This window comes from Erinaceus europaeus, chromosome 11 (genome assembly GCF_950295315.1).
Source record: "Erinaceus europaeus chromosome 11, mEriEur2.1, whole genome shotgun sequence".
NCBI classification, from domain to species: domain Eukaryota; kingdom Metazoa; phylum Chordata; class Mammalia; order Eulipotyphla; family Erinaceidae; genus Erinaceus; species Erinaceus europaeus.
Window position 1 is genome coordinate 107,803,925 of NC_080172.1, and position 22,757 is coordinate 107,826,681.

Genomic DNA, 22,757 nt, shown 5'->3' on the forward strand with positions numbered 1-22,757 from the left:
CATATTCAAGCTCTAAAGGGTAAAAAAATGCATGCTGGTAGATTGATTCTGGAGGAAGCCAAATTCAGAGGGCATTCTCCCCACTTACCAGTTTTCCTCTATAGAACTTTTGTTGAATACACAGCAGAAGAGACTATGGGTGACTGAGATGGAAAAAGTAAAATATCTCATAATATTTAGACCCCAAAAATCAGTTTAGAGAGAAGGGACTGTAATACACACAAAACATATTTTATTCTCAAAATATTTGAAATTTATCCTGGGGACAGCAAAGAATATTCAGTAGCAGAGTACAAGATGTGCATGAGTGAGATCTAGGGTTCAATTTCTAGAACCCAGAATGACATTTTGGAAATTTTTGTAAATATTATGTTAGCCATTGGTTTTTATAGTGAGGAATTTCTCATCTATTTCCAATTTCTTTGGGGTCTTTATCATAAATGTGTGTTGAATCTTGTCAAATGCTGCTTCAGCATGAGTTATAATGACCACATGATTTTTATCTTTCTTTTTGTTGAAGTCATGGATTATATTCATTTGTGAATGTTGAACCATCCTCGGGTGAATTCCCCTACTCTTGGTGAATTGTTCTCTTTATATCTTGTTCAATTCAATTTGTCACAGCTTCGTTGAGATTTGCATTAATGTTTACTAGGTATATGTGCTTATATTTGGTAGAATTGTTTCATATTTGGGGGAATCTGGGTGTTATTAGGCTCATAGAACATAATTAGGACTATTTTCCCCACTTTATTTTTTTTGCAATAATTTGAGGAGAATTGGTGTAAGTTCTTTAAAAGTCTTATAAAATGTATTAGTATACTCTTCTGAACCTGAGAAGACTTTTGATTACTGTTTCTATTTCTGCACTAGTTAAGAAATCTGTGTCATCTTGCATCAACCTTGACAGGTGGCATAACTCTCAGGATGTATCCATTTCATCTCATTGGCCCAACTTGTCTGCATAAAGAAGTTTATAATATTTTCATATGATCTTTTGTATTTACACACCATCAGTTATAATTTCACCTCCCTCATTTTTGATTGTTTTTACCATAGCTTTCCCCTTTTTTCTTGATGAGTCTAGCCAATGGCTTATCTAGTTTATTTATCCATCCAAGAGCCAGATCTTTATTTCACTGATCTTTTGAACCATATTTTGGTTTCTATTTCATTAATTACTGTTATGATTTTAATTATTTCCCTCTTCCTGATGCTGATGATTTTTGTGTTTCTTTGTTATTCTTTTCCCAGCTGATTCAGATAGCTTATTTGAAATCTCTCTTCTTTGTTAAAGTGGGCCTGTATTACTATGAACTTCCCTCTTAGGACTGCTTCAAATTTTCCACTATCAGTAAAAAGTAAAGTCAAAGAAAACAACCACTCCTCCAAAACCTCACTTCCAAAGTATCAGACAATGGAAGTTAAAAATGCACAATTAAACTTGAATGTATAGACATCACCGAAATAACAGTAATTTCAAGACACAGAAAGTTACTGCTACAACCTACCAATGTGTTCTGGTCCTTCACCTTTCCAGAGCCTTAGCTGACAGAAACAAGCTGGAGGTATGGATCTACCTGACAACGTCCATGTCCAACAGAAAAGCAGTTACAGAAGCCAGGCCTTCCATCTTCTGCACCCCATGAAGACCATACTTTCAGAGAAAGATAGTGGTTAGAGAAGCTTCCAGTGGAGGGGATGAGACACTGAACTCTGGTGCTGGGAACTGTGTGGAATTGTATCCCTGTTATCTTACAATCTTGTTAATCATTATTAAATCACTAATACAAAATTTTTAAAAAAGAAAGAAAAGTTACTGCTGAAATATTTTCCTATATTATCCCAATTTTTGTCAAAGTATACCAAGTATACCGAATAGATGTGGTAATATGTTATAAATTCATTTGGATTTTCAGTCAATACAATCCGTCAAGGATATGCATGGCTGTCAAGTGCCTATCTGGAAAGAAAGATTATGTAATCACACATAATTTATCATGACTTCATCTTCTACTTTGGTTGTTTTTTTTTTCTAGGTGACTAAATTATGTACAAAAGAAACACACAATCCAGATGCTCCAAACCTGCAAAACAAAATGTGCAGTAAAAGAAGCACATGGGAAGCAATCACGAAGTCTGAGGACTTTCAGAAAGCTTCTCCCATGCCAGGAACAAATCCACCACCTCCTCCTACCTTTTCATTGCTCAGGACCAGACAGCATGTAGTCTGCCTGGTACTTGATAAATCTGGAAGCATGGACTCAGTAAGACCAATTTGTTAACCCTCTTAAGTAATTTCACTTAATAGAAATATAATTTAATCATAGATTTAGTTCTGCTAAACTAAAATCTATACTTATTGCCCTAAGAAATCCATGTGCAATCTTTTAATATCTATCAGTACTTGAAGATCACGTGCCAAAATGCGATAATTGTAGTAATAACACCATTGGCTTGTGGGTAATACTTGTATTTTTTATCTTCATTGAGGGACACTTGGTTTCTGATACTATGTAGTTTTCAAGATGGCAGCTTTAGACTTTATAAATGCATATATTACATCATGTCCGCCAACAAAGATCTAGCTAAAACTCACCACTATGGAATTCATCTCATCTACCACCTATCTCATCCCCATCACCTTCCCTTCTGGTAACCATTTTATCAGCAAATTCTAATAATTTGGCTTGGTTTGGTTCTCTTACTTCTTTATATTTCACAAATAAAATATATCAGAAAGGAATAATGCTTATCCTTAAACTTTCACTTCTAATCACCAAAAATTATACAACTGAACAAACAAGCCATGGAAATCATTCATACATCTACATTTGGTTTATATGAGTTTATTCTTTTTTAAAATATAGCTATTTGTTTCCCTCTAAAAAATTGTTTTATACATTATTTTTACCTCCTATCCTTTAATACTGCCCATGTACAAAAACGGCTCCATGACATAATTCTGATGGTTGTGTCATCAGATGCACACACCAGAATTTAGTCCACTGAGCTGTGATGGCTATTGAGTATTTGAAAAGTATCAGTTTTTCATTACCGAAAACTGTTGTGATGAATATTTTATGTGCATTTTAAAAGTTATTTCTGTGCAAGAAATTCCAAAACACAAAACTGCACAGAATAGACTTCTTAGGGTTCCTGGTGGGGGCACACCCAGTAAAGCACACACGTTACAGTGCGCAAGGTCCTGGGATCAAGCCCCAGGTCCACACACTGCAGGAGGAGCTTCATAAGCAGTGGAGCAGTGCTGTAGGTGTTTCTGTTTTCCTGTCTATCCCACTCTTCCCTTTCAATCTCTGTCTGTGTGAAAAATAAATAAGTAAATGAAATTACAAAGAAAAATAGTTTTTAAATATTTTTCCAAGCACAATATAACTTATTTTATGAAATCTTCTTCAATTCTATTTTTTTAATGTAAAATGGAATGAAGTGCTATTATCTTTAGTCCTTGGAAAACTTTATCTCTCACCAATGTATCAAGATTTGAGGAGACTTGAAGCTTTTTTCAACATTCTCTTACAGGAAGAGCGGCTCTTACAAATGAATCAAGCAGCAGAACTATTCTTAAATCAAATTATTGAAAAGGAATCCTTGGTTGGGATGGTCACATTTAAAAGTTATGCTACAATCCAAAATGATCTAACAGAAGTAACTGATGATGATGATTACCAAAAGATCACAGCAAACCTTCCTCAAGTAGCTGATGGCGGAACTTCAATTTGCAGTGGACTCACTACAGGATTTCAGGTAAAATAAAAAATTATTTTTCTATCTAGTATTTGACATTTAGTATTGTTTTTATTTTCCTCACTTGTTTTTTTAATAATATTCATGAGAAAGTCAGTCATTTGTTGAAATACAATTTCAAGATCCTAATAGCGTGGATGGATGGCAAATTAACTCACTTGGGTACTGTGGTTCTTTGCCCCTAATCCATATCCCTACTGATGAACACTTAGTTTCTGTAACTGTTTCTATGGTTATTTCTTTTTCTGTATCTCTCTCTGTCACTCTATCTCTATCTTTCTTTCTCTGTCCCTCCTCTGTCTCTATCCAAAAAATAAAAACCAACTACCTGTTGTTTTTTCTAGAACCTAAGTAGTTGTATTAATAAATTCCTGAGGTATTGAGAAGCCTTAAGAAATGGTTAAAGGAGAACAGGTGGTGGTGCACCTGGTTAAGCGCATATGGTATGAATCACAGGGACCTAAACTAGGATCCAGAATCTAGCTCCTGGGTCTCCACCTGCGGGGGAGGGGGGCATGCTTAAGGACTGGTAAAGCAGGTCTGCAGGTGTCTATTTTTCTCTCCCCCTATCTCCCTTTCCCTCTCAATTTCTCTCTGTCCTATCCAATAAAAATGAGAAAAGTGGCTGCCAGAAGCAGAGGATTCATAGTGCTGGCACTAAGCCCCAGTGATAACCATGGTGGGAAAAAAAAAAGATAACAAAGAAAGAATTGTTTAAGTGAGAAAAGAAGAATTCCAAGGTCAAGCAATCATGATCTTACTGAAGAGCTCCACATTTCTTCATCACTCTCACAAACTGAATTTTTTTTCTGCAAAGAATGCTCTCAAGGGGATTGTATAAAGGGGAAACATAAGATTTCTCTGTTATGAAGAAAGAAACCCAGTTCAAGTTAAGCATGTATTTAAGAACCTTGCAGATAAAATTAGCTCCCCAAGAAGTATAGTGCCAAATCCATCATGTAGGAGAAATGTAATGAAACAAAATCGTGAAGTAAAACAAGGAAGCAACTTTTAAGCCACATATCAAATATGTCCAGTGACTGTTTTTCTGCCCATCTAAGACTCTACTCGTGCCTGTTTATTGCCATGCTTTAAATTCCATATATTGACTTGCTTTTTAATATATTTTGACCTATATCTTATTTTGACCAGACTCTGTGGCTGTATATCTTATGTCAAATCACATTCAAACTTCAAGGTACCTCTTAACTCCCTACATAAAGAAAGCACATCAATATATAAGTATTTTATGTATATAATCATAACAATAATGGCTGACATCTATTGAGTGCATAGTAAATCATTGTCAAGTTTAAATGGTTTACGTGCATGGTCTTATCCTTACTTTTTAAGTCAGTAGTTGCCATTACCCACATAAGGGAAATAGGCTGGAGTCATTAAACATTTTCCTCAAGGTCATATAGTCAGTAATTTGCAAATCTAGGATTAAAAACCTGGTTTTTCCAATGTTCAAAAATTAACCACTCCACTGGACTATTTATAGAATTCTGTTCTACACAGGAAAGACAGTTTGAGAGTAGTTGCAAACACTAATCACTCTATTGAGAAAATGGTGGTGCCAAAATTTATTCTCATTTCTCTTGGTTAGAAAAGATTAGAATTAGGGAGTCGAGAGGTAGCACATCGGGTTAAGCACACATGGCGCAAAGCACAAGGGCCAGTGTAAGAATCCTGGTTCAGCCCCAGGCTCCCCACCTGCAGGAGGTCGCTTCTCAAGCCCTAAAGCAGGTCTACAGGTGTCTTTCTCTCCTCCTCTCTGTCTTCCCCTCCTCTCTCCATTTCTTTCTGTCCTATCCAACAACAACAACAGCTATGACAACAATAACAAGCACAACAACAAGGGCAACAAAATGGGAAAAATAGCCTCCAAGAGCATTGGATTCGTAGTGTAGGGCCTCCAGCCCCCCACCTGCAGGGCAGTCACTTCACAGGCAGGTCTGGGGTGTCTACCTTTCTCTCCCCGTCTTCCCCTCCTCCTCTCTCAGTTTCTCTCTGTCCTATCCAACAACGATGACATCAAGAACAATAATAACTACAATAATAAAACAAGGGCAACAAAAGGGAAAATAAATATTTTTTAAAATTAAAAATGGGAGTACTTGATACATTTATGAACTTTTTTTTCTGTCAAGCTAGTATTTTTTTTTTCAGGAAGTCTTGAAGTTCCTCATCAATGAGTTTCATAAAATTCCTCATCACTTAACTTTTCACAACTACATCATCTAACATGATTTTGCATATGTTGTCTTGTCTGCAGCCTTCTGGGACTGACTTAAGCAATGACTTCATTCCGAGTGTCTCTTAAAGGAACAGTAATTCCTAGCATTCACTGAGTACTAACTATAGGCCAAGCCTTGTTCTCAATTGATTATTTATCCACTCTTGGGTGTTTATATATATATATATTATAAAGGACCAGGGACATTTTAAACTCTGTCTTTGCAAACCTAACAAAACTCTGTACATTATCATTCATTGTCATGCCATCTCGACCTGGAATCACAGGCAGTGTTTTCCTCCTGTAATGCATAAGCCTAAAGACTTCTCCCAAACTAAAGGGTGGGTTTATCTGGAGTTTAAATGTAAGCACATATGATATTCTGAAGACAACAATCTGATATTCTGAAGTCAATAATCTGATATCTCACTATCAGGTCATTACCCGCAATAGTCAGAGTACCTCTGGATCTGAGATCATATTACTGACAGATGGGGAAGACAGTCAAATCAGCTCATGCTTTGAGGAGGTAAAACAGAGTGGTGCTATCATCCACACCATTGCTCTGGGACCTTCTGCTGCCAAAGAACTGGAGACACTAGCAACCATGACAGGTAAGCGTTTGGAACACAGTTTGAATACAAATTACATTTTCATTATCTTCCCACACAGGTGTTCTTCCTTTCCCCTTACACTACAAAACTGCTAAAAATGCACTACCGTAAAAGTTAGTTTTGTTCCTTCGTTATGCTCCAAAGGAATTCTCTTTCCTCCACACTACTTCTCTCTATTCCTACCTATACTAAGGCCTTCTGTTATTCAGCCTGTGCTGTTTTCATCCATTATTCTTACCTTCGTACCAGTATCACCAAATTGAAACACCTTGGTGACTACTAAGGACTTACTCAACTGCAGTCAAAAAATGTTTAAAGATTGATAGATACCAGAGCACTGCTCAGTTCTGGCCTATGGTGGTATTTGGGGACTGAGCCTGGGAAATCTAGACCCTCATACATACGAGTTTAATGCTTTCCCTTCCTGTTTCCAATTCCAAAATATTTGCTCCATATCTTTACTACTTAGATCTACAATAGAGATTCAGATGATTGGACTTCATAGATGAGGAAACAGAGACTCAAATAACTTGTTAGAGTCCTGATTACCAATTTTTGCTCTTTGCAAGTTGTTTTTTCTAACTCATGCCTAAGTAATCACTTTTCCTTAATTTCTTTTTTTTTTTCTCTTTATTTTTTTTTTCCAAAACACATACACATTTATTTGAGTACAGAAGAAGCGAGGCGGGGCATGCTAGGGGAGGGGTTGGGGCCCCTGCTGGAGGTCTCGGGGAGCTCCTAGTCCTCGTCGTCCTCGTCGGCCCCGCCCTGGGCGGCCGCTGCCTGCGAGGCAGCGCGGGCCTTGCGCCTCTTGGCCCGGAGCTCCTTGGCGGGGTTGAAGACGCCGTGGGTCTGCTGGTCGCAGACGTAGCAGCGCGGACTGGCGCGGAAGTGGTGCAGCGCACAGGCCTCGCAGAAGTAGTGGCGACACTTGGTGACCACCGGGTCCCGGAAGGGCTGGCGGCAGATGAAGCAGCGGACGGGCAGGTCGTCGTCGCCGTCGCCGCCGCCGGCCACCCGGTAGTCGTCGTCGAGCTCGGCGCCGTAGCGGCCCTCGTCCAGCTCGCGCTCCATCTGCCAGCCGTGCTTGTAGTCGGAGCGGTCGTGCAGGAACTTGCAGCTGTCGCCGAAGCCGCAGAAGCCGGTCTCCTTGTAGTCCTTGCAGATGTCGGGCTGGTAGTCCCAGCGCACCGTGGCGCGCAGGTGCTCGGGCGCGCGGATCGGGCCCTTGCGCACCAGCCCCGACGCCGCGTTGCCCAGGGCCGAGTCCTTGGGCGGGAGGAAGTGCGGGTAGTTGTGGAGGCCGCGGTACAGCTTGTCGTCTTCGCGGCCGCGCAGCTGCTCCTGGAGCTTCTGGCTGCGCTCGAAGACGGCCCGCGCGTCGCGCTCCCTGTCGGTGTCCAGCGCGTACACGGCCGTGGCGCCCATGTCTTCGGGGCCCACGGGCTTGGCCGAGCGGGTGGACTTGTACACGACGCCCAGCCCCTCGGGCTCCCCCTCGTCCCGCTCTTCGCCGCTGCTCGGCTCCCCGCGGCCGCCGCCGGCCCGGGACTGGGCGCTGCGGCGCGTCTTCTGGATCATGGGGTTGTGCGCCGCGCGCTTCCTCTCCGGCCGCACCACCGTGCTGCCCTCGTCGCCGCTGCTGCCGCCGCCGCCGCCGCCCTCCAGGCCCTCCAGGCCCGCGGCCTCGCTCCGTGAACGCTTCCCGCGGCCCGCAGCCCCCCAGCGCCCCGGCTTCCTGAACAGAAAGGCGCACACCTGCTGCTCCGCCTCGCCGGGCGACCGCTGCTCCGCCATGGCGCCGCCTCCACCTGCGGCCGCTTGGGGGCGGCCTGCTCGCGACCTGCAGGAACGAACGCGGGGTCCGAGCGCGAGAAGATGCGGGCAGAGGGTTGAGAGCGCGCGCGCGAGCGCGGGAAGCCCTTAATTTCTGTATTTACGTTTTGCACTTAATTCTAACTTCATTCCAAAGTTTTATTCCCTAATTTGAGGTGTATCTTAAGAGGCAAATAGTAAATAAGCAATATATATATATATATGTGTGTGTGTGTGTGTGTGTGTGTATTAAGAGGCAAATAGCAAATAAGCAAGTAATTCAAAATAATTGTTTTTTGTTTTTTAAAGATATTTTTTAATTTTTTAATTATCTTCATATTTATTAGATAGAGACAGCCAGAGACGACCCGAACTGCCCCTGCGGCTCCAGACAGACTATGACCCACATAGTCAATGACTGCCCCCTCTCCAGATTCAAAGGAGGTCTCGAAACTTTACATCAGGCTCAACCTGACGCTGTTGACTGGCTACGTAAGAAGGGCAAACGCTAGAAGAAGAAGAAGCCAGAAATCAAGAGGGAAGGGGGCGATAGAGAGGGAGAAACACAGACACCTGCAGCCCTGCTTCACCACTCGTGAAGCTTTCCCCCTGCAGGTGGGGACGGGGGCTCGACCCTGGGTCCTTGGCGTTGTAATACGTATGCTCAACCAGGTACAATTCTGTTAGTTTTTTTTTTTTCAACACTCCCATATATAACCACTATAGTTCTCCCACAGTCTTGAGAATAGGTTGACATTTTGTTTTTTCACATTTGTTTCATATGAGTGAAACCAATCTGTAGTTATCCTTCACCTCCTTACTTGCTTGCAGCATTGAGCATAACCACCTCCAATTCTATCCATTTTATCCTAAAGAAGACATATCATCCCCTTTAATTACTGCATGATACTCTGTTGAGTATATGTGCCATAATTTTTTGCCCAGTCATCTGTCAAAGGGCATTTTGGTTATTTCCAGGTTTTTTCTATTGTGAATAAAGTCACTGTAAACATGGGGATGCATATATCCCTTTGAATTAGTATTATATCTTTGAGGTATATGCCCAGCGGTGGAGCTGTTGGATCATAAGGTGTTTCCATTTGTATTTGTTTAAGGTTTCTCCATATTGTGCACCCAAGTGATTGCAACGGTTTGCACTCCCACCAGCAATGTACTAGAATTCTCTCTCCACATCCTCTCCAACACTTACCTGTTCTTGTTTTGTTGATGGAGCCCATTCTCAGAGGTGTGAGGTAGAATCTCAGTGTGGTTTTAATCTGCGTTTCTCTTATGATGAGTAAATTAGAACATTTTCGCATGTGTCTGTGGGTCATATCTATCTATCACTTCTTTTTTATTTTTTTTTATTTTATTTATTCCCTTTTGTTGCCCTTATTTTATTGTTGTAGTCATTGTTGTCATTGTTGGATATGCCAGAGAGAAATGGAGAGAGGAGGGGAAAACAGAGAGAGGGAGAGAAAGATAGACACCTGCAGACCTGCTTCACCACCTGTGAAGCAACTCCCCTAGAGGTGGGGAGCCGGGGGCTCAAACCGGCATCCTTAAGCCAGTCGTTGATGCTTTGGGCCATATGCGCTTAGCCCGCTGCGCTACTGCCCGACTCCCTATCTATCACTTCTTTAGAGAACCATCTATCCATATCTTCTGCCCACTTATTAGTTGGGTTGTTCTTTTTCTTTTTGTTGAGCTGTAGGAGTTCTTTATAAATATTTGATATTAACCGTTTGTCTGAAATGTCGTGTGTGAACATCTTTTCCCATTTGCTGGGTTTCCTGTTTATGGAATTTCTTTGATGACTAAAAGCTTTTTAATTTGATATAATCCTATTTATTCGTTTTTGGTTTTGTTTCCCTTGCCCATGGAGTGAAGTCTCCAAATACATCTTTAATATTAAGGTTCTAAAATGTTTCACCAAAGTATTCTTCTACGTATTTTATAGTTTCAGGTCTAATACCCATGTCTTTGACATATTTTGTGTTAATTTTGGTGCACGGTGTTAGGTGGTCTATTTTCATTTTTCTGCATGTGGTTGTCCAATTTACCCAACACCATTTGTCAGAGAAACTTTCTTTGCCCCAGTGGACAATTTTGGCCCCATCATATATAACATGCCAATTTATGTGTTTAATTCTATGTTCTCTGCCCTGTTGCATTGGTCCATACATCCACTTTTATTCAAAAGAAATCCCTTTAAGCTCACTTTACTTGTATTATTTAGTGTTTAGATAAGCTTTACTAGTGAGACAGGCATTAGGCAATTAGTAATTGACATAAAACCACAGCATTTGGAAAGTTATTATAGTTGTTTTTTGTCTAATTTACTTTGAACAAAGTTTTTATTATTGTAGGAGTATAGAACACTGAAAATATTCTATGGCCTTATAAAATTCACTTTCTGTAATTTCTAATTGTTTAATGTATCGTAAAGTATAATTGTTACAGACCCCCAAATCATTTGACTTTCTTGAAACAGAAATTAATATGAGTACAGTGTTGCCCACATACACTTTATCTGGCCTATCTTTGAATCACAGGGGACCCACCACAGAGCAGCAGGGTCATGGGCTGTCTTCTAAAAATGAATAGGAGTGAAGGATATTAAGGGAGGGAAAGGTTTGCTCGATGACACAATGGAAAGAGCAATTGATTTCTAAAAAAAGAAGGGATAGAGACGACATCACTACATCACTTTCTGGAGGGTCAGACTGTGGTCACTGGCAGGATCTGTGCACTGATAGGTCTTAAAGAAGCCTTAAGTTTACCTTAAAGGGAAGGAGTGGTCAGAGACTTCTCTGTTGATTCCTGAAGTATTGGGTGGTTAGAAGGGAGGCGCTCCGGACTTTGCTCCCATTCTGTTTCATACTGAAGACAGCACAATAACAAAGATGAGTTTCCATCTAAAATTTACATGACGAGAAGAAATAAAATTCCATTTTAGGTGGACATCGTTTTTACGCCCACAGAGACATAAATGGTCTTATCGATGCTTTCAGTAGGATTTCATCGAGAAGTGGAAGCATCAGTCAGCAAGCTATTCAGGTCAGTATATGAAAAAGAGTCTTTGCTTTGTCACACAGCTAATAAATTTCCCTTATCCGACATAAAAACTTCTTTCTCTAGTAAATAACATATTTCTGAAAATATTTCACGTGTGCAGAAGAAAAACACCCTGACTAAATTTGTTTTGCTGTGACACAGGAAAAAAAAAAAAAAGTCACCTTTCCTTTCTGCCAGAACTTTGTGGAGCTTTGTGTCTGCATGATATCATTGCTTCTTGTGAAATTTTTTTCCCAGATAGAGAGGGAGAGCAAAAGAAAGTGAGAAATAAAGAGAGAAGAAGAAACATCATGTTACCACTCCAATGCTTACAAAGTTCTCCCTCTGCATGATGTGGCCAGAGGCTCAAATACAAGTTGTTAAGCATGGTAAATTGGGTACTCTAAGCTATGTCCTGGTCCCACAGCCATCTTTTCTTTTGATTCTACTGGGGTGTTCTTTTTTGTTTGCTTGCTTGTTTGTTTGTTTTGTTGTGATTAATACAGTTCCCACTATCAAAGTTCCGTTTCCCAGTCCCTCCATTGGAAGGTTCCCTATTCTTTATCCCTCTGGGAGTATAGACCAAATTTTTTATGGTGTGCAGAAGCTGGAAGGTCTGGCTTCTGTAACATGGACATTGGCGGGTTGGTCTATATCCTCAGCCTGTTTCTATCTTCCCCTAGTGGGGTAGAGCTCTAGGGAGGTGAGGTTCCAGGACATATAGGTGAGGTCACCTGCCCAGGGAAATCAAGATGGCATCCTGGTAGCATCTGCAACTTGGTGGCGAAAAAGCAGCAAGATATAAAGCAGGACAAATTGTTTCATAAACAGCAACCTAAAGGTAAGAATAGAGCAAATGGAACTAAGGGTCTTCATGTGGGAAGAAGCTAGGAAGTCCACATTAGGTATATTCCAAGGGGTCCATGACTTTGGTAATTTTTGCCTAAGCCTGGTAGTTAAGGATTCTTCTAGGTTTGTTTGTTTTATAATATCATAAATAATTTGTGTTTGAAGTCTTTTCAAAACAATTCTTAGTTTTTTTTAATATTTATTTTCCTTTTTGTTGCCCTTGTTTTTTATTATTGTTGTAGTTATTGTTGTTGTTATTGATGTCGTCGTTGTTGGTTAGGACAGAGAGAAATAGAGAGAGGAGGGGAAAACAGAGGGGGAGAGAAAGACAGACGCCTACAAACCTGCTTCACTGCCTGTGAAGCGACTCCCCTGCAGGTGGGGAGCCAGGGGCTTGAACCGGGATCCTTAGTCAGTCCATGCGCTTAGTGCCACCTGCACTTAACTCACTGCACTACCTCAGGACTCCCAGTTTTTTTAATCTTTACATTTAGCACTTCTCTGAACAAACTAAACTTGACATCTTCTGAGATCAGGTGTGTTCAGGGTGGTATGGCCATAGACACCGACATAAACTTGACATCTTAGTAACTATGATAACCAGTTGGTTTGTGTTTATTGCTTTTACTTGTGCAACAGTTGGAAAGCAAAACCGTCAATGCTGCAGGAGGGAAATGGACAAACGGCACAGTGCCTGTGGATAAGACAGTTGGAAATGACACTTTCTTTGTTGTCACATGGACGACACAAAGGTCAGAAATTTTTCTTCAAGATCCAAAAGGAAAAATATATGAAACTTCACATTTTCAAGAAGATAAACTGAATATTCGCTCTGTCCGCCTTCGAATACCAGGTACTGCAGAGGTAAGAATATTATTTTTCCATACTTTACCAATCAATGTGAAGGGAGGAATATGAAGATATAGTACACATTGTCAATATCAAAACAGTGTCAAATCATCTTTTAGAAAGAAAAAAGGGGGGTGAGAGCTGGAGAGATAGCATAATGGTTATGCAAAAGACTTTCATGTAAGAATCCCGAGTTCCAAGATTCAATCCCCAGGATTATCATATACCAGATTTGAACAGCGCTCTGGTCTTTATATGTCTTTCTCTCATTAAATTCATAACCATATTTTTGTTAATCTTATTTTAATAGCCATTACTCTTCTTACTTCAGGTTTTAGATTTTATATTACAACAAGGAGTGGAAAAATATTACAGATTTTCTCAAATGCATACTTCTGATCTTCAGACAGGTACTTGGACTTACAGCCTTCTAAATAAACATGCTGACTCGCAGTTGCTAACAGTGACAGTGACCACACGAGCAAGAGATTCAACCACTTTCCCAGTAACTGCAACCGTTCACATGAGTCGAAATACAGCACACTACCCTAGCCCAATGATTGTTTATGCCCGAGTCAGTCAAGGGTTTCTGCCTGTCTTAGGAGTCAATGTAACAGCCATTATAGAAAGTGAAGATGGGGGAGTCGGGCGCAAAGCACAAGGACCGGCATAAGGATCCCGGTTCGAACCCCGGCTCCCCACCTGCAGGAGAGTCGCTTCACAGGCGGTGAAGCAGGTCTACAGGTGTCTATCTTTCTCTCCTCCTCTCTGTCTTCCCCTCCTCTATCCATCTCTCTCTGTCCTATCCAACAATGACGACAACAATAATAACTACAACAATAAAACAACAAGGGCAATAAAAGGGAATAAATAAATAAAATAAAATAAAAATAAATAAGTAAAAGAAAGTGAAGACGGATATCAAGTAACACTGGAGCTCTGGGACAATGGTGCAGGTAACAGGATTTGCATCAACTTCCACTACAATTAAAACTGCACTACAAAGACCCTGAGAGGTAACTCAGTGGCTGGAGGGAATGTCTTTCCTGCCAGGAGCCTCATCTCTGAGCAGAGGTGAGCACCAAGGATGAAGATAGGTAGAGCCTCCTAGATGGTGGTGTCTCCCCCAACCCCATCTCTAAAAAAGCAAGATTAGACATTGGAGCAGGATCCCATGGAATCACAGAAGACCCTAGGTTTATCCTGGTCGAAGTCACATAAATTACAAGGCACTATGAACCATATATGCTAATTGATCAGATTTTAAGTAAGCTGAATTTAGTTGTAACTCTTTAGTATTTTATTCATATAACTTCTTTAAAGTTTATGAATTTTATATGCCCATGGAATTTAAGAAAACTTTTTTCATAGTTTATTTTTTTAGAGAGAGAGAGAGACTGAGACCAGACAATGATTCAGCCTGGGCTTATTGTGGTGCTGGGAGTTGAACCTGGGCCTCAGAGCCTCATGCATGAAAGTCTTTGTAACCATTATGCTGACTCCCCAACCTAAGAGTACAGTTTTCTTTACTTTCATGTTAGGACTTTGCATATGCTGTCTTCGGTTTACTATTGTCCTTATTTGGCCAATTTTTTTTTTGAAATATTAAAAGCTACTATTAACTGAAAGTTTATCCAGGACTAGAATTTTTCCAAAGATTAGCAAGTGACCAAACCAGGTTATGAACTCAAGCAGTCTGATTCCAAGATTCACGGACTTAAAACACTATGCTATATTATTTCCAAACATAGTAGTCTTTACTGATGCCCAGAAACCTTTGGCATCATCATTGCTTCTCATTAGGTTACTAATTCTCACATTTCAATATCAAGGTGCTGACAATGTCAAGAATGATGGCATCTACTCAAGATATTTTACAGATTACCATGGTAATGGTAGATACAGTTTGAAAGTCATTGCCCAGGCAAGAAAAAACACAGCTAAGATAAGTTTAAAACAACAGAACAAAGCCCTGTACATTCCTGGCTACACTGAAAATGGTAATTAGTATTAAAATAGAAATGTGTCATACAATCAGCATATGGCCAGCATGGAAACTATAAAGTACTGTATAAATCAGTGTATGTATTAATGAAGTCTTCTGTATGTTTCAAACAATGTATTAGTGGACCTAGCATAGGACTATTTGCATGTGTTTTACTTATATGCCCTTCATTTCATTTATTCATTTTTAAACATTATTATTATTATTATACTTATTTATTTATAGGATAGAGACTGTCAGAAATTGTTTAGGGAGGGAGGGTAGGGAGGAAGAGAGACAGAGAGACACCTGCAGCCCAGCTTCGCCACTCACAAAGCTTTCCCCCTACAGGTGGGGACCAGAGTGGGTGGGTCCTTTTGCATTTTAACATGTGCTCTCAACTGGTGCACCCCCCCACCCAGTTCATTTCATTTACAATAAGAAAAATTACTGAACATTTCCTATGAGGCAAGTATTATGCTGTATGTTGGATCTACACAGATAAATAAAATATCTTTTCTGTCCGGTTAAATAGTAGGGACTAAACAGTAGTTCTAAAGTCCCCTCATCAATATTATCTATGGCAAGTCAAAAAAAATCTATCTCCTGATTAATTTTTTCCACTAAATACACCTTAAGGTCCACTGAATGTTTCACAATCAGCTTTAATTTTATTAGTGATTTAATAATGATGTACAAATTTACAAGATAACAAAGGTACAACTCTGCACCGTTCCCACCACCAGAGTTCTGGATCCCTAACCCCTCCATTGGAAGCGACAGCAGTTCTCCCAAGTTTGCAGATATGGGTCAATTATTATTTCTACAACTATCTGTGTATATATATATATATATATATAGAGAGAGAGAGAGAGAGAGAGATGGCCTTTTTTTTAAGGTTCTATCTTCTGTTCCTTTACAAGTTTCATGTACATCTGTTATTAGATCCAAATGCCCCTCCCTTTTTCCTCCCTCCTCTCTCTGGTTCCTGATGGAGTTGAAGTTCAGAGCCTTCCTCCAATCATTTCTCCCCCACTGGAAGTATGCATCAGATTTATTTTGGGGGTGCAGAAGGTGGGAGTTCTGTCTTCAGTGATTGCTTCTCTGTTGGACATGGCCACTGGCAGGTTGATCCATACCCTCAGTCTATTTCTGCCTTTCTCTAGTGGGGTAGGGCTCTGGAAAGGTGAGATTCCAAGACACATTGGTGAGGTCATTTGCCCAGGGAGTCAGGATGGAAACATGATGGCATATGCAACTTGTTGGCTGAAAGTCAGCAAAATACAAAGCGGGACAAAATGATTAATGAACAGGAAACAAAAGTAGGAGTAGAGCAGATGAGAACAGGGCTCTTGGGGTGCAAAGCAACTAGGAAATCCATTCTAGGCATGTTCCAAGGGGGCCACAGCTATCGTAGTTTCTTGCTTGAGTTTGATTGTTAACATACAGTTGGACAAAAATATTTTCTGAGAAGATGGTGTTAGTGTAGAGAAAAGGGCTAGAAAGTTGGATTATAGGGCAGAGAAGGGTTCCCATTCTTGAAAAAAAAAAAATCCATGAATAAAATTAACTGTTCTGCAGGTGTCTCTTTCTCTCCCCCTCTCTGTCTTCCCCTCCTCTTTCAGTCTCTCTCTGTCCTATCCAACAAAGACAGCAATGAGAACAATAATGATAACAAGGACGATGATGAACTGCAACGGTCAACAAAAGGGGGAAAAATTAACTGTTTACCTCATCCACCAATCAAGATGTATATACATCACAAGAGCCTGTGTAAACTCAGTCCTTATTGGTCTGAGCTCACAGTGGGAACATTTCAGGCTGCACTCATTTAAGGGACAGTGTCTCTGGAGTGGCAGGGCAGGCTGACATGGTTTCCCTTTGGAGAGTGGGGCAGTCCCTATCATGGCGGCTTTATGGTGAGAGCAAGGTCCTAGGGAAGCCCACAAGAGGGCTTGTGACGGATAATGTGTCTGATGGAAGTGACCATTGATGGTGCAGAGAGGGATCCATTAGAGGTTTAGGCCCTTTATTTTTGTGTGGGGGAATCTAAGGATCCCCTGACCAGGGCCCCAGATAATGGATAATGTGATACCCCAGATAATGGGGTAGTGTGATGTTGACCACAAAGGCCATTGTTAGGTGAGCTAGTCTCTTGCCCTTATGAAACTTTTGTAGTTCTTTCTTTATCTGATGACCTTGGATTTTCTCTTAGTTGTTTAAGCGTTGAGTATTATTTGTGGTTCCCAACCAGAATTAAGTTTTGGGGATCCATCTTCTTTGGGCCTTTCTGCTAAATTGCCAAGTTAATTTGGTCTAGGTTTTATCCATTAGAGAATTATGATGCCTTCTTGCGGCACTTCTACTAGGATTCCAGGCTTATTAGGCCTATGTGTTATCATAGAGGACTATTAATAACTTTCACTTTGAGTTAAGTAATTTCTCCTTGCTTATGAATACATGTACGCCTGTACTCAGTACCCTAAACCTTAGCCTGTATCTAATATATGCAATTTTATTACATGATTTTCCATCTAAAGTGAAACCAGGTAGTCCCATGTATTTCTCCTAATTAATTTTAAGAGTCAAAACTTAAAGGAGGTTTTTTTTTTTTTCACTAAATGTTATTTTGCTGGTGTCTATTACCAGTTGATGTTAACCGTGTATAGCAGCAATATGAGATGACTAGAAGAGATAGTGCAATATGAAAACTTACAAGTAACTCCTTTTGATAGGAAAAATTAAAATGAACCCACCCAGCCCTGAAGTCGAAGATGGCATGAAAGTGCAAGACTTCAACAGACTGACCTCAGGAGGGTCCTTTACTCTGTCAGGAGCGCCCTCTGCTGGTACTCCTACTCATGTGTTCCCACAGGGTCGGATCACAGATGTGGAAACTAAATTTAAAGAGGACTCCGTTCAGCTGTCATGGACAGTGCCTGGGAATGTGCTTGATAAAGGAAAAGGCAAGTGTGACGTTACATTTTAAAATGTACTTTTAAAGGCTGAGGAAGGGAGGTCATTGAAATAGATCACTGGATAATATGATTCTTAGACCGGTACACGATCCTGGTGTGAGCTGGCCCTCTCCCTCATCAAAGGAAGTTTCGGTGATTCATTCGCTCTCTCTCTCTCTCCTCCCCTCTGCCTCTATCTGAAATAAATAAAAATAAAAGCTGAAAGCTGAAGAAGTGGCTCAGTTGGTAGAGTGAATTCCTTGCATGTGTGAAGACTCCGATTCAATCTACAGTACTGCCTTTGTCAGAGCAGTGTTATAAACAGTCTCTCATAAAATATTAAGTAAATAGGGCCAGGCGGTGGCACACCTGGTTAAGCGCACACACTACAGTGCACAAGGACCCAGGTTCAAGCCCCTGGTCCCCACCTGCAGGGGGAAAGCTTCACAAGAGGTGAAGCAAGGCTGCAGATGTTTCTCTGTCTCTCTTTATCTCCCCCCCTCAGTTTCTCTCTATCCAATACTAAATAAATAAATAAATTTTAAAAATTATTTTAAAGAAATATTAAGTAAATTTTCAAATATACCAAAATATTTTTCATTGACTTTCATTAGCTAAAGGTTTATGAATGTTTTATATAAGTAACATGTAGTGAATTTGTTTCACCATTATTCAAGTCTTATCAGGTGTGAAAATGGAAACTCTTAAGTGATAAACTAGCTCGCATTATTTATATATTTAGAAACCTGGAATTCTAGCCCACTCTTGTCAGATTCTGTTGTGCCAAATGTTCACCCACAATATGAACCATTGTCTAAATGATTTTGAAAGAACTGAAATAACAAATTTATTTTGCATTCTTTTTTTTTTTTTTTTTTTTAAATATATATATTTATTTATTTTATTTATTCCCTTTTGTTGCCCTTGTTGTTTTTTTTATTGTTGTAGTTATTGATGTCATCGTTGTTGCATAGGACAGAGAGAAATGGAGAGAGGAGGGGAAGACAGAGAGGGGGAGAGAAAGACAGACACCTGCAGACCTGCTTCACCGCCTGTGAAGCGACTCCCCTGCAGGTGGGGAGCCGGTTTTCTACTTCATTAACAAGGTTTTTTTTTACATTTTGCTTTTTTAACTTTTTTATTTTATTTATTTATTTACTTATTTTACATTTCTGTACTTTCACTCACTCACTGGGATGCATTGGATCGACCTTCTCGTGGTGCATCCCGTGAGTACCCATTCACTGGGGAAACTGATGATCCTTCCTAGCCGACTGAATCCACATGGATCCCAGTCACTTTCAAAGCCAGCAACAAGCAGCTCCTGACACCTTTCAACCTGACGCTGTTGACTGGCTACGGAAGAAGGGCAAACGCTAGAAGAAGAAGAAGAACTCACTCATTGACCCTTTGTGGCACTTTTCAAACACTACTTACTTCCTAAGGGAAAATCCTTACTTTCAACAAGCCAGCAAGTGTTGAAGACATTTCTACTAGTAAGAAGACAGTTTTATAGAACACGCTGGATTTCTACCATCAAGCATAGAATGATCTGACGCCACAAAGAAAGATCACAAACCCCTAGTCGGGAGTTAAGATCATAGGGTTTATCTTCAAATGCTCTTCAGAGAAGACTCCCTGACTTTGAAAGATGAGAGAAGTTAGCCCAGTTATGTAAAAGTGTCACTTGGAGAAAGTAATTTCATATGCAGACAATCATAGTTGTTGAGAGGCTTGGCTGTGGGATTTGAATAAGGCTCAAGGACAAAACATCTCATTTGTTTAAAGTTCCTAATAATAGTTGTCATTTTTCCAGAAACCATAAATCACTTCTGTCAATAAAAGACAATACAAATGTGGGATATCAAATATCTTTTACTACATATGAACATTATTGTGTTCCTTGTTATAAATCAAAAATTTTATTTAACTCCTTTTATTCTTATTTATTATTGGATAGTTGGGATGCATTGGATCGACCTTCTCGTGGTGCATCCCGTGAGTACCCATTCATTGGGGAAATTGACGATCCTTCCTAGCCGACTGAATCCACATGGATCCCAGTCACTTTCAAAGCCTGCAACAAGCAGCTCCTGACACCTTTCAACCTGACGCTGTTGACTGGCTACGGAAGAAGGGCAAATGCTAGAAGAAGATTGGATAGTAACAGAAAGAAATTGAGAGGGGTGGAGGAGATAGAGAGGGAAAGAGACAGAGAGACACCTGCAGTCTGGCTTCACCACACATGAAGCTTTCCCCCTGCAGGTGGGAACCAGGTGCTTGAACCTGTCTCCTTGCTCACTGTAATGGGTGTAATTAGCCAGGTGTGTCTTCCTTTTTGTTCTGTATCATGTACTATATTTAGATCATGAAAGGTCTAAATACAATGGATAGTCAAAAGTTAAATACACTCCCCCCATGTAGTTAAGTCTTTATATTTCTGTTTATAATAATGAATCTAGATTATATTTATTAAGTACTACATAATCTTGAATTAATTTTTATGATCAGATAATTAGATAAAAACAAAGTTGCTCATTGGTTCTCAAAATAAAGATGTTAGAATAACCAGGAAAAACCTGTATCTGTGATTACCATAATCAAATCTTAGTTTAATAGTTCCTAGATGTAAGTCTATATCGTGGTGATTAGGTATCCTGGTGATTTGACTGAATAGTATCTAATGTATAATATTTTCTTTCTTCCAGCCAACAGCTACATTATAAGAATAAGTAAGCATTTCTTGGATCTCCAAGAAGACTTTGACAATGCTACCTTAGTGAATACTTCTAGTCTGGTACCTAAGGAAGCTGGATCAACAGAAAGTTTTGAATTTAAACCAGAACCATTTAGAATAGAAAATGGCACCAAATTCTATGCTGCAATTCGATCTGTCCATGAAGGCAGTCGCAACTCAGAAATTTCCAACATTGCAGAAGCAATCAAGTTTATTCCTCCACAGGAAGGCAGTGGGTCTCCAGGCACCAATATTTCAGCGATCAGTTTGACAATTTGGGTATTTGTTGTAGTTTTATCCATATATTAAATTGTAAGCTATTAGAAGTAAAATTCTATTCTCTATGTACCTGGCAAACTTTTACTTAGAATTTAATGTGCTATGTTCATTGTCCACTCTTTGCAATAAAAGTGAATATATAAAAGTGATAAATTTCCTAACCACTTGAGCCTATGCTCATGGAGTTGCTAATTTAAATAAAAGTGTGAGAATACTAATTTTTTTTTTGCCTCTAAAATATCCACTGGTTAGAATAAGAATAAGAAATGTAATTGTGGGGCCAGATGGTTGTCGGGTTGCGTCACAGGGGAAAGATTTTGTCAAAATTTACCCAAGCCATCTGAAAAATATTTTTGTATTCATAGTAATAGCTTTTTCTCTTCTTTGGTTTTGCATCGTTAAAGGTCTAAATACAGTGGACAGTCAAAAGGGACTTGGTAACTATTTGTGTCTTCAGAGAAAAGCACTAAGGAGAATCTAAAATGTTTGCCCTACTGTGACAATTGTTCTGCTGTGGAGGAAGAGGGTATCAGTAAGGACCATGCTTAGATTTCTGGGGCTGGGAAAAGACCTAACCCTTCTGTCATTTCAGAACTTCCTCCTCTGTGCCTAAGGGACTCTGGCGCTGGCCCACCGTGGCTTTTAATTTGCAAAGTCAGGCCCAAGTGAGGGTGCTTTCACAATTTAACTAGGCCAAATACAGGAACCTTCCTAAATTAAGACTGTGTGTGGGAAGAGTATAAACTGATCCTTTAGGGGAACCACTTAGAAGTGAGGAAGAAATCCTTTCTCCTATGAGTAGTATCAGGCATTTATTCTATGACACAGACAGGAATGGATTTAAACTGCTCCACCAGCCGTAACAGTGTTGTTTTATCTGACAGAGCTAAATTCATTCCTTAAATGACTAGCCCTGCACTTAATACTTATACTTAATATTGCCGCACAAAACTTTTTGTGCTCCTTGCCTGGGATTAATCAATTATTTCCTTCCTTTCTTCCTCCTCCTTCCTTCCTTCCTCCTCCTCCTCTTCTTCCTCCTCCTCCTCTTCCTCCTCTTCCTTCTCCCCTTCCTCCTCCTCTTCCTCTGCCTCTTCCTCCTTGTCCTCTTTTTGTTCCCTCCTCTTCTTCCTTCTCCTCCGCTTCCCCCTCTTCCTTCTCCCCTTCCTCCTCCTCTTTCTCCTTTTCGTCCTCCTCCTCCTATTCCTCCTCCTCCTCCTCCTTTTCTTTTTAAGGTGTTTAGTTTTTTGTTTGGTTTTTTATATATAATTAGTAATTTATAGGATTATAAGATATAGAAACATAGTCCATGCCACTCTTCTCTCTCCCAACAATAACCACTATAGATCTCCCAAGATCTTAGAGATGGGTTGGGTACAGTTGTTTTTTTTTTCCTTCAAGTTCATGTGTTTCAATTCTCAATTCTTAGAGTGATAATGCAAGAAGCCTGCTTGCAGTCTTTGGACTAGGAAGCACTTCTAGAAAGAGACTCCCCTCTGCTGGTCAGATCAGGCATGGCCAAGGGCTGAAAAGTATCAAGGCCAAACTGCTGCAGGCATGTGTGTGTGTGTGTGTGTGTGTGTGTGTGTGTGTGTGTGTGTGTGTGTGT

At 40.2% G+C, this 22,757-nt stretch overlaps 2 protein-coding genes across 2 annotated transcripts in view; one reads left to right on the forward strand and one right to left on the reverse strand.

Moving 5' to 3' along the window:
* LOC103119659 (calcium-activated chloride channel regulator 1-like) overlaps positions 1 to 21,178 on the forward strand; it is a 44,797-nt gene extending 23,619 nt beyond the window's left edge. Inside the window, exons 6-15 of the mRNA XM_060202370.1 lie at positions 2,040 to 2,267; positions 3,544 to 3,768; positions 6,444 to 6,621; positions 11,396 to 11,496; positions 12,982 to 13,206; positions 13,598 to 13,820; positions 14,097 to 14,147; positions 15,024 to 15,191; positions 17,911 to 18,141; positions 20,841 to 21,178. Coding sequence (XP_060058353.1) covers positions 2,040 to 2,267; positions 3,544 to 3,768; positions 6,444 to 6,621; positions 11,396 to 11,496; positions 12,982 to 13,206; positions 13,598 to 13,820; positions 14,097 to 14,147; positions 15,024 to 15,191; positions 17,911 to 18,141; positions 20,841 to 21,178 — 1,968 coding nt within the window. The remainder of the gene's footprint in view (positions 1 to 2,039; positions 2,268 to 3,543; positions 3,769 to 6,443; positions 6,622 to 11,395; positions 11,497 to 12,981; positions 13,207 to 13,597; positions 13,821 to 14,096; positions 14,148 to 15,023; positions 15,192 to 17,910; positions 18,142 to 20,840) is intronic.
* On the reverse strand, positions 7,345 to 8,777 carry LOC103119654 (E3 ubiquitin-protein ligase RNF113A-like). The gene has a single exon (XM_007529969.3). It carries the CDS (start codon positions 8,416 to 8,418, stop codon positions 7,360 to 7,362), a length of 1,059 nt encoding a protein of 352 aa, XP_007530031.2. The 5' UTR covers positions 8,419 to 8,777; the 3' UTR covers positions 7,345 to 7,359.
* Positions 21,179 to 22,757: the final 1,579 nt, after the last annotated feature.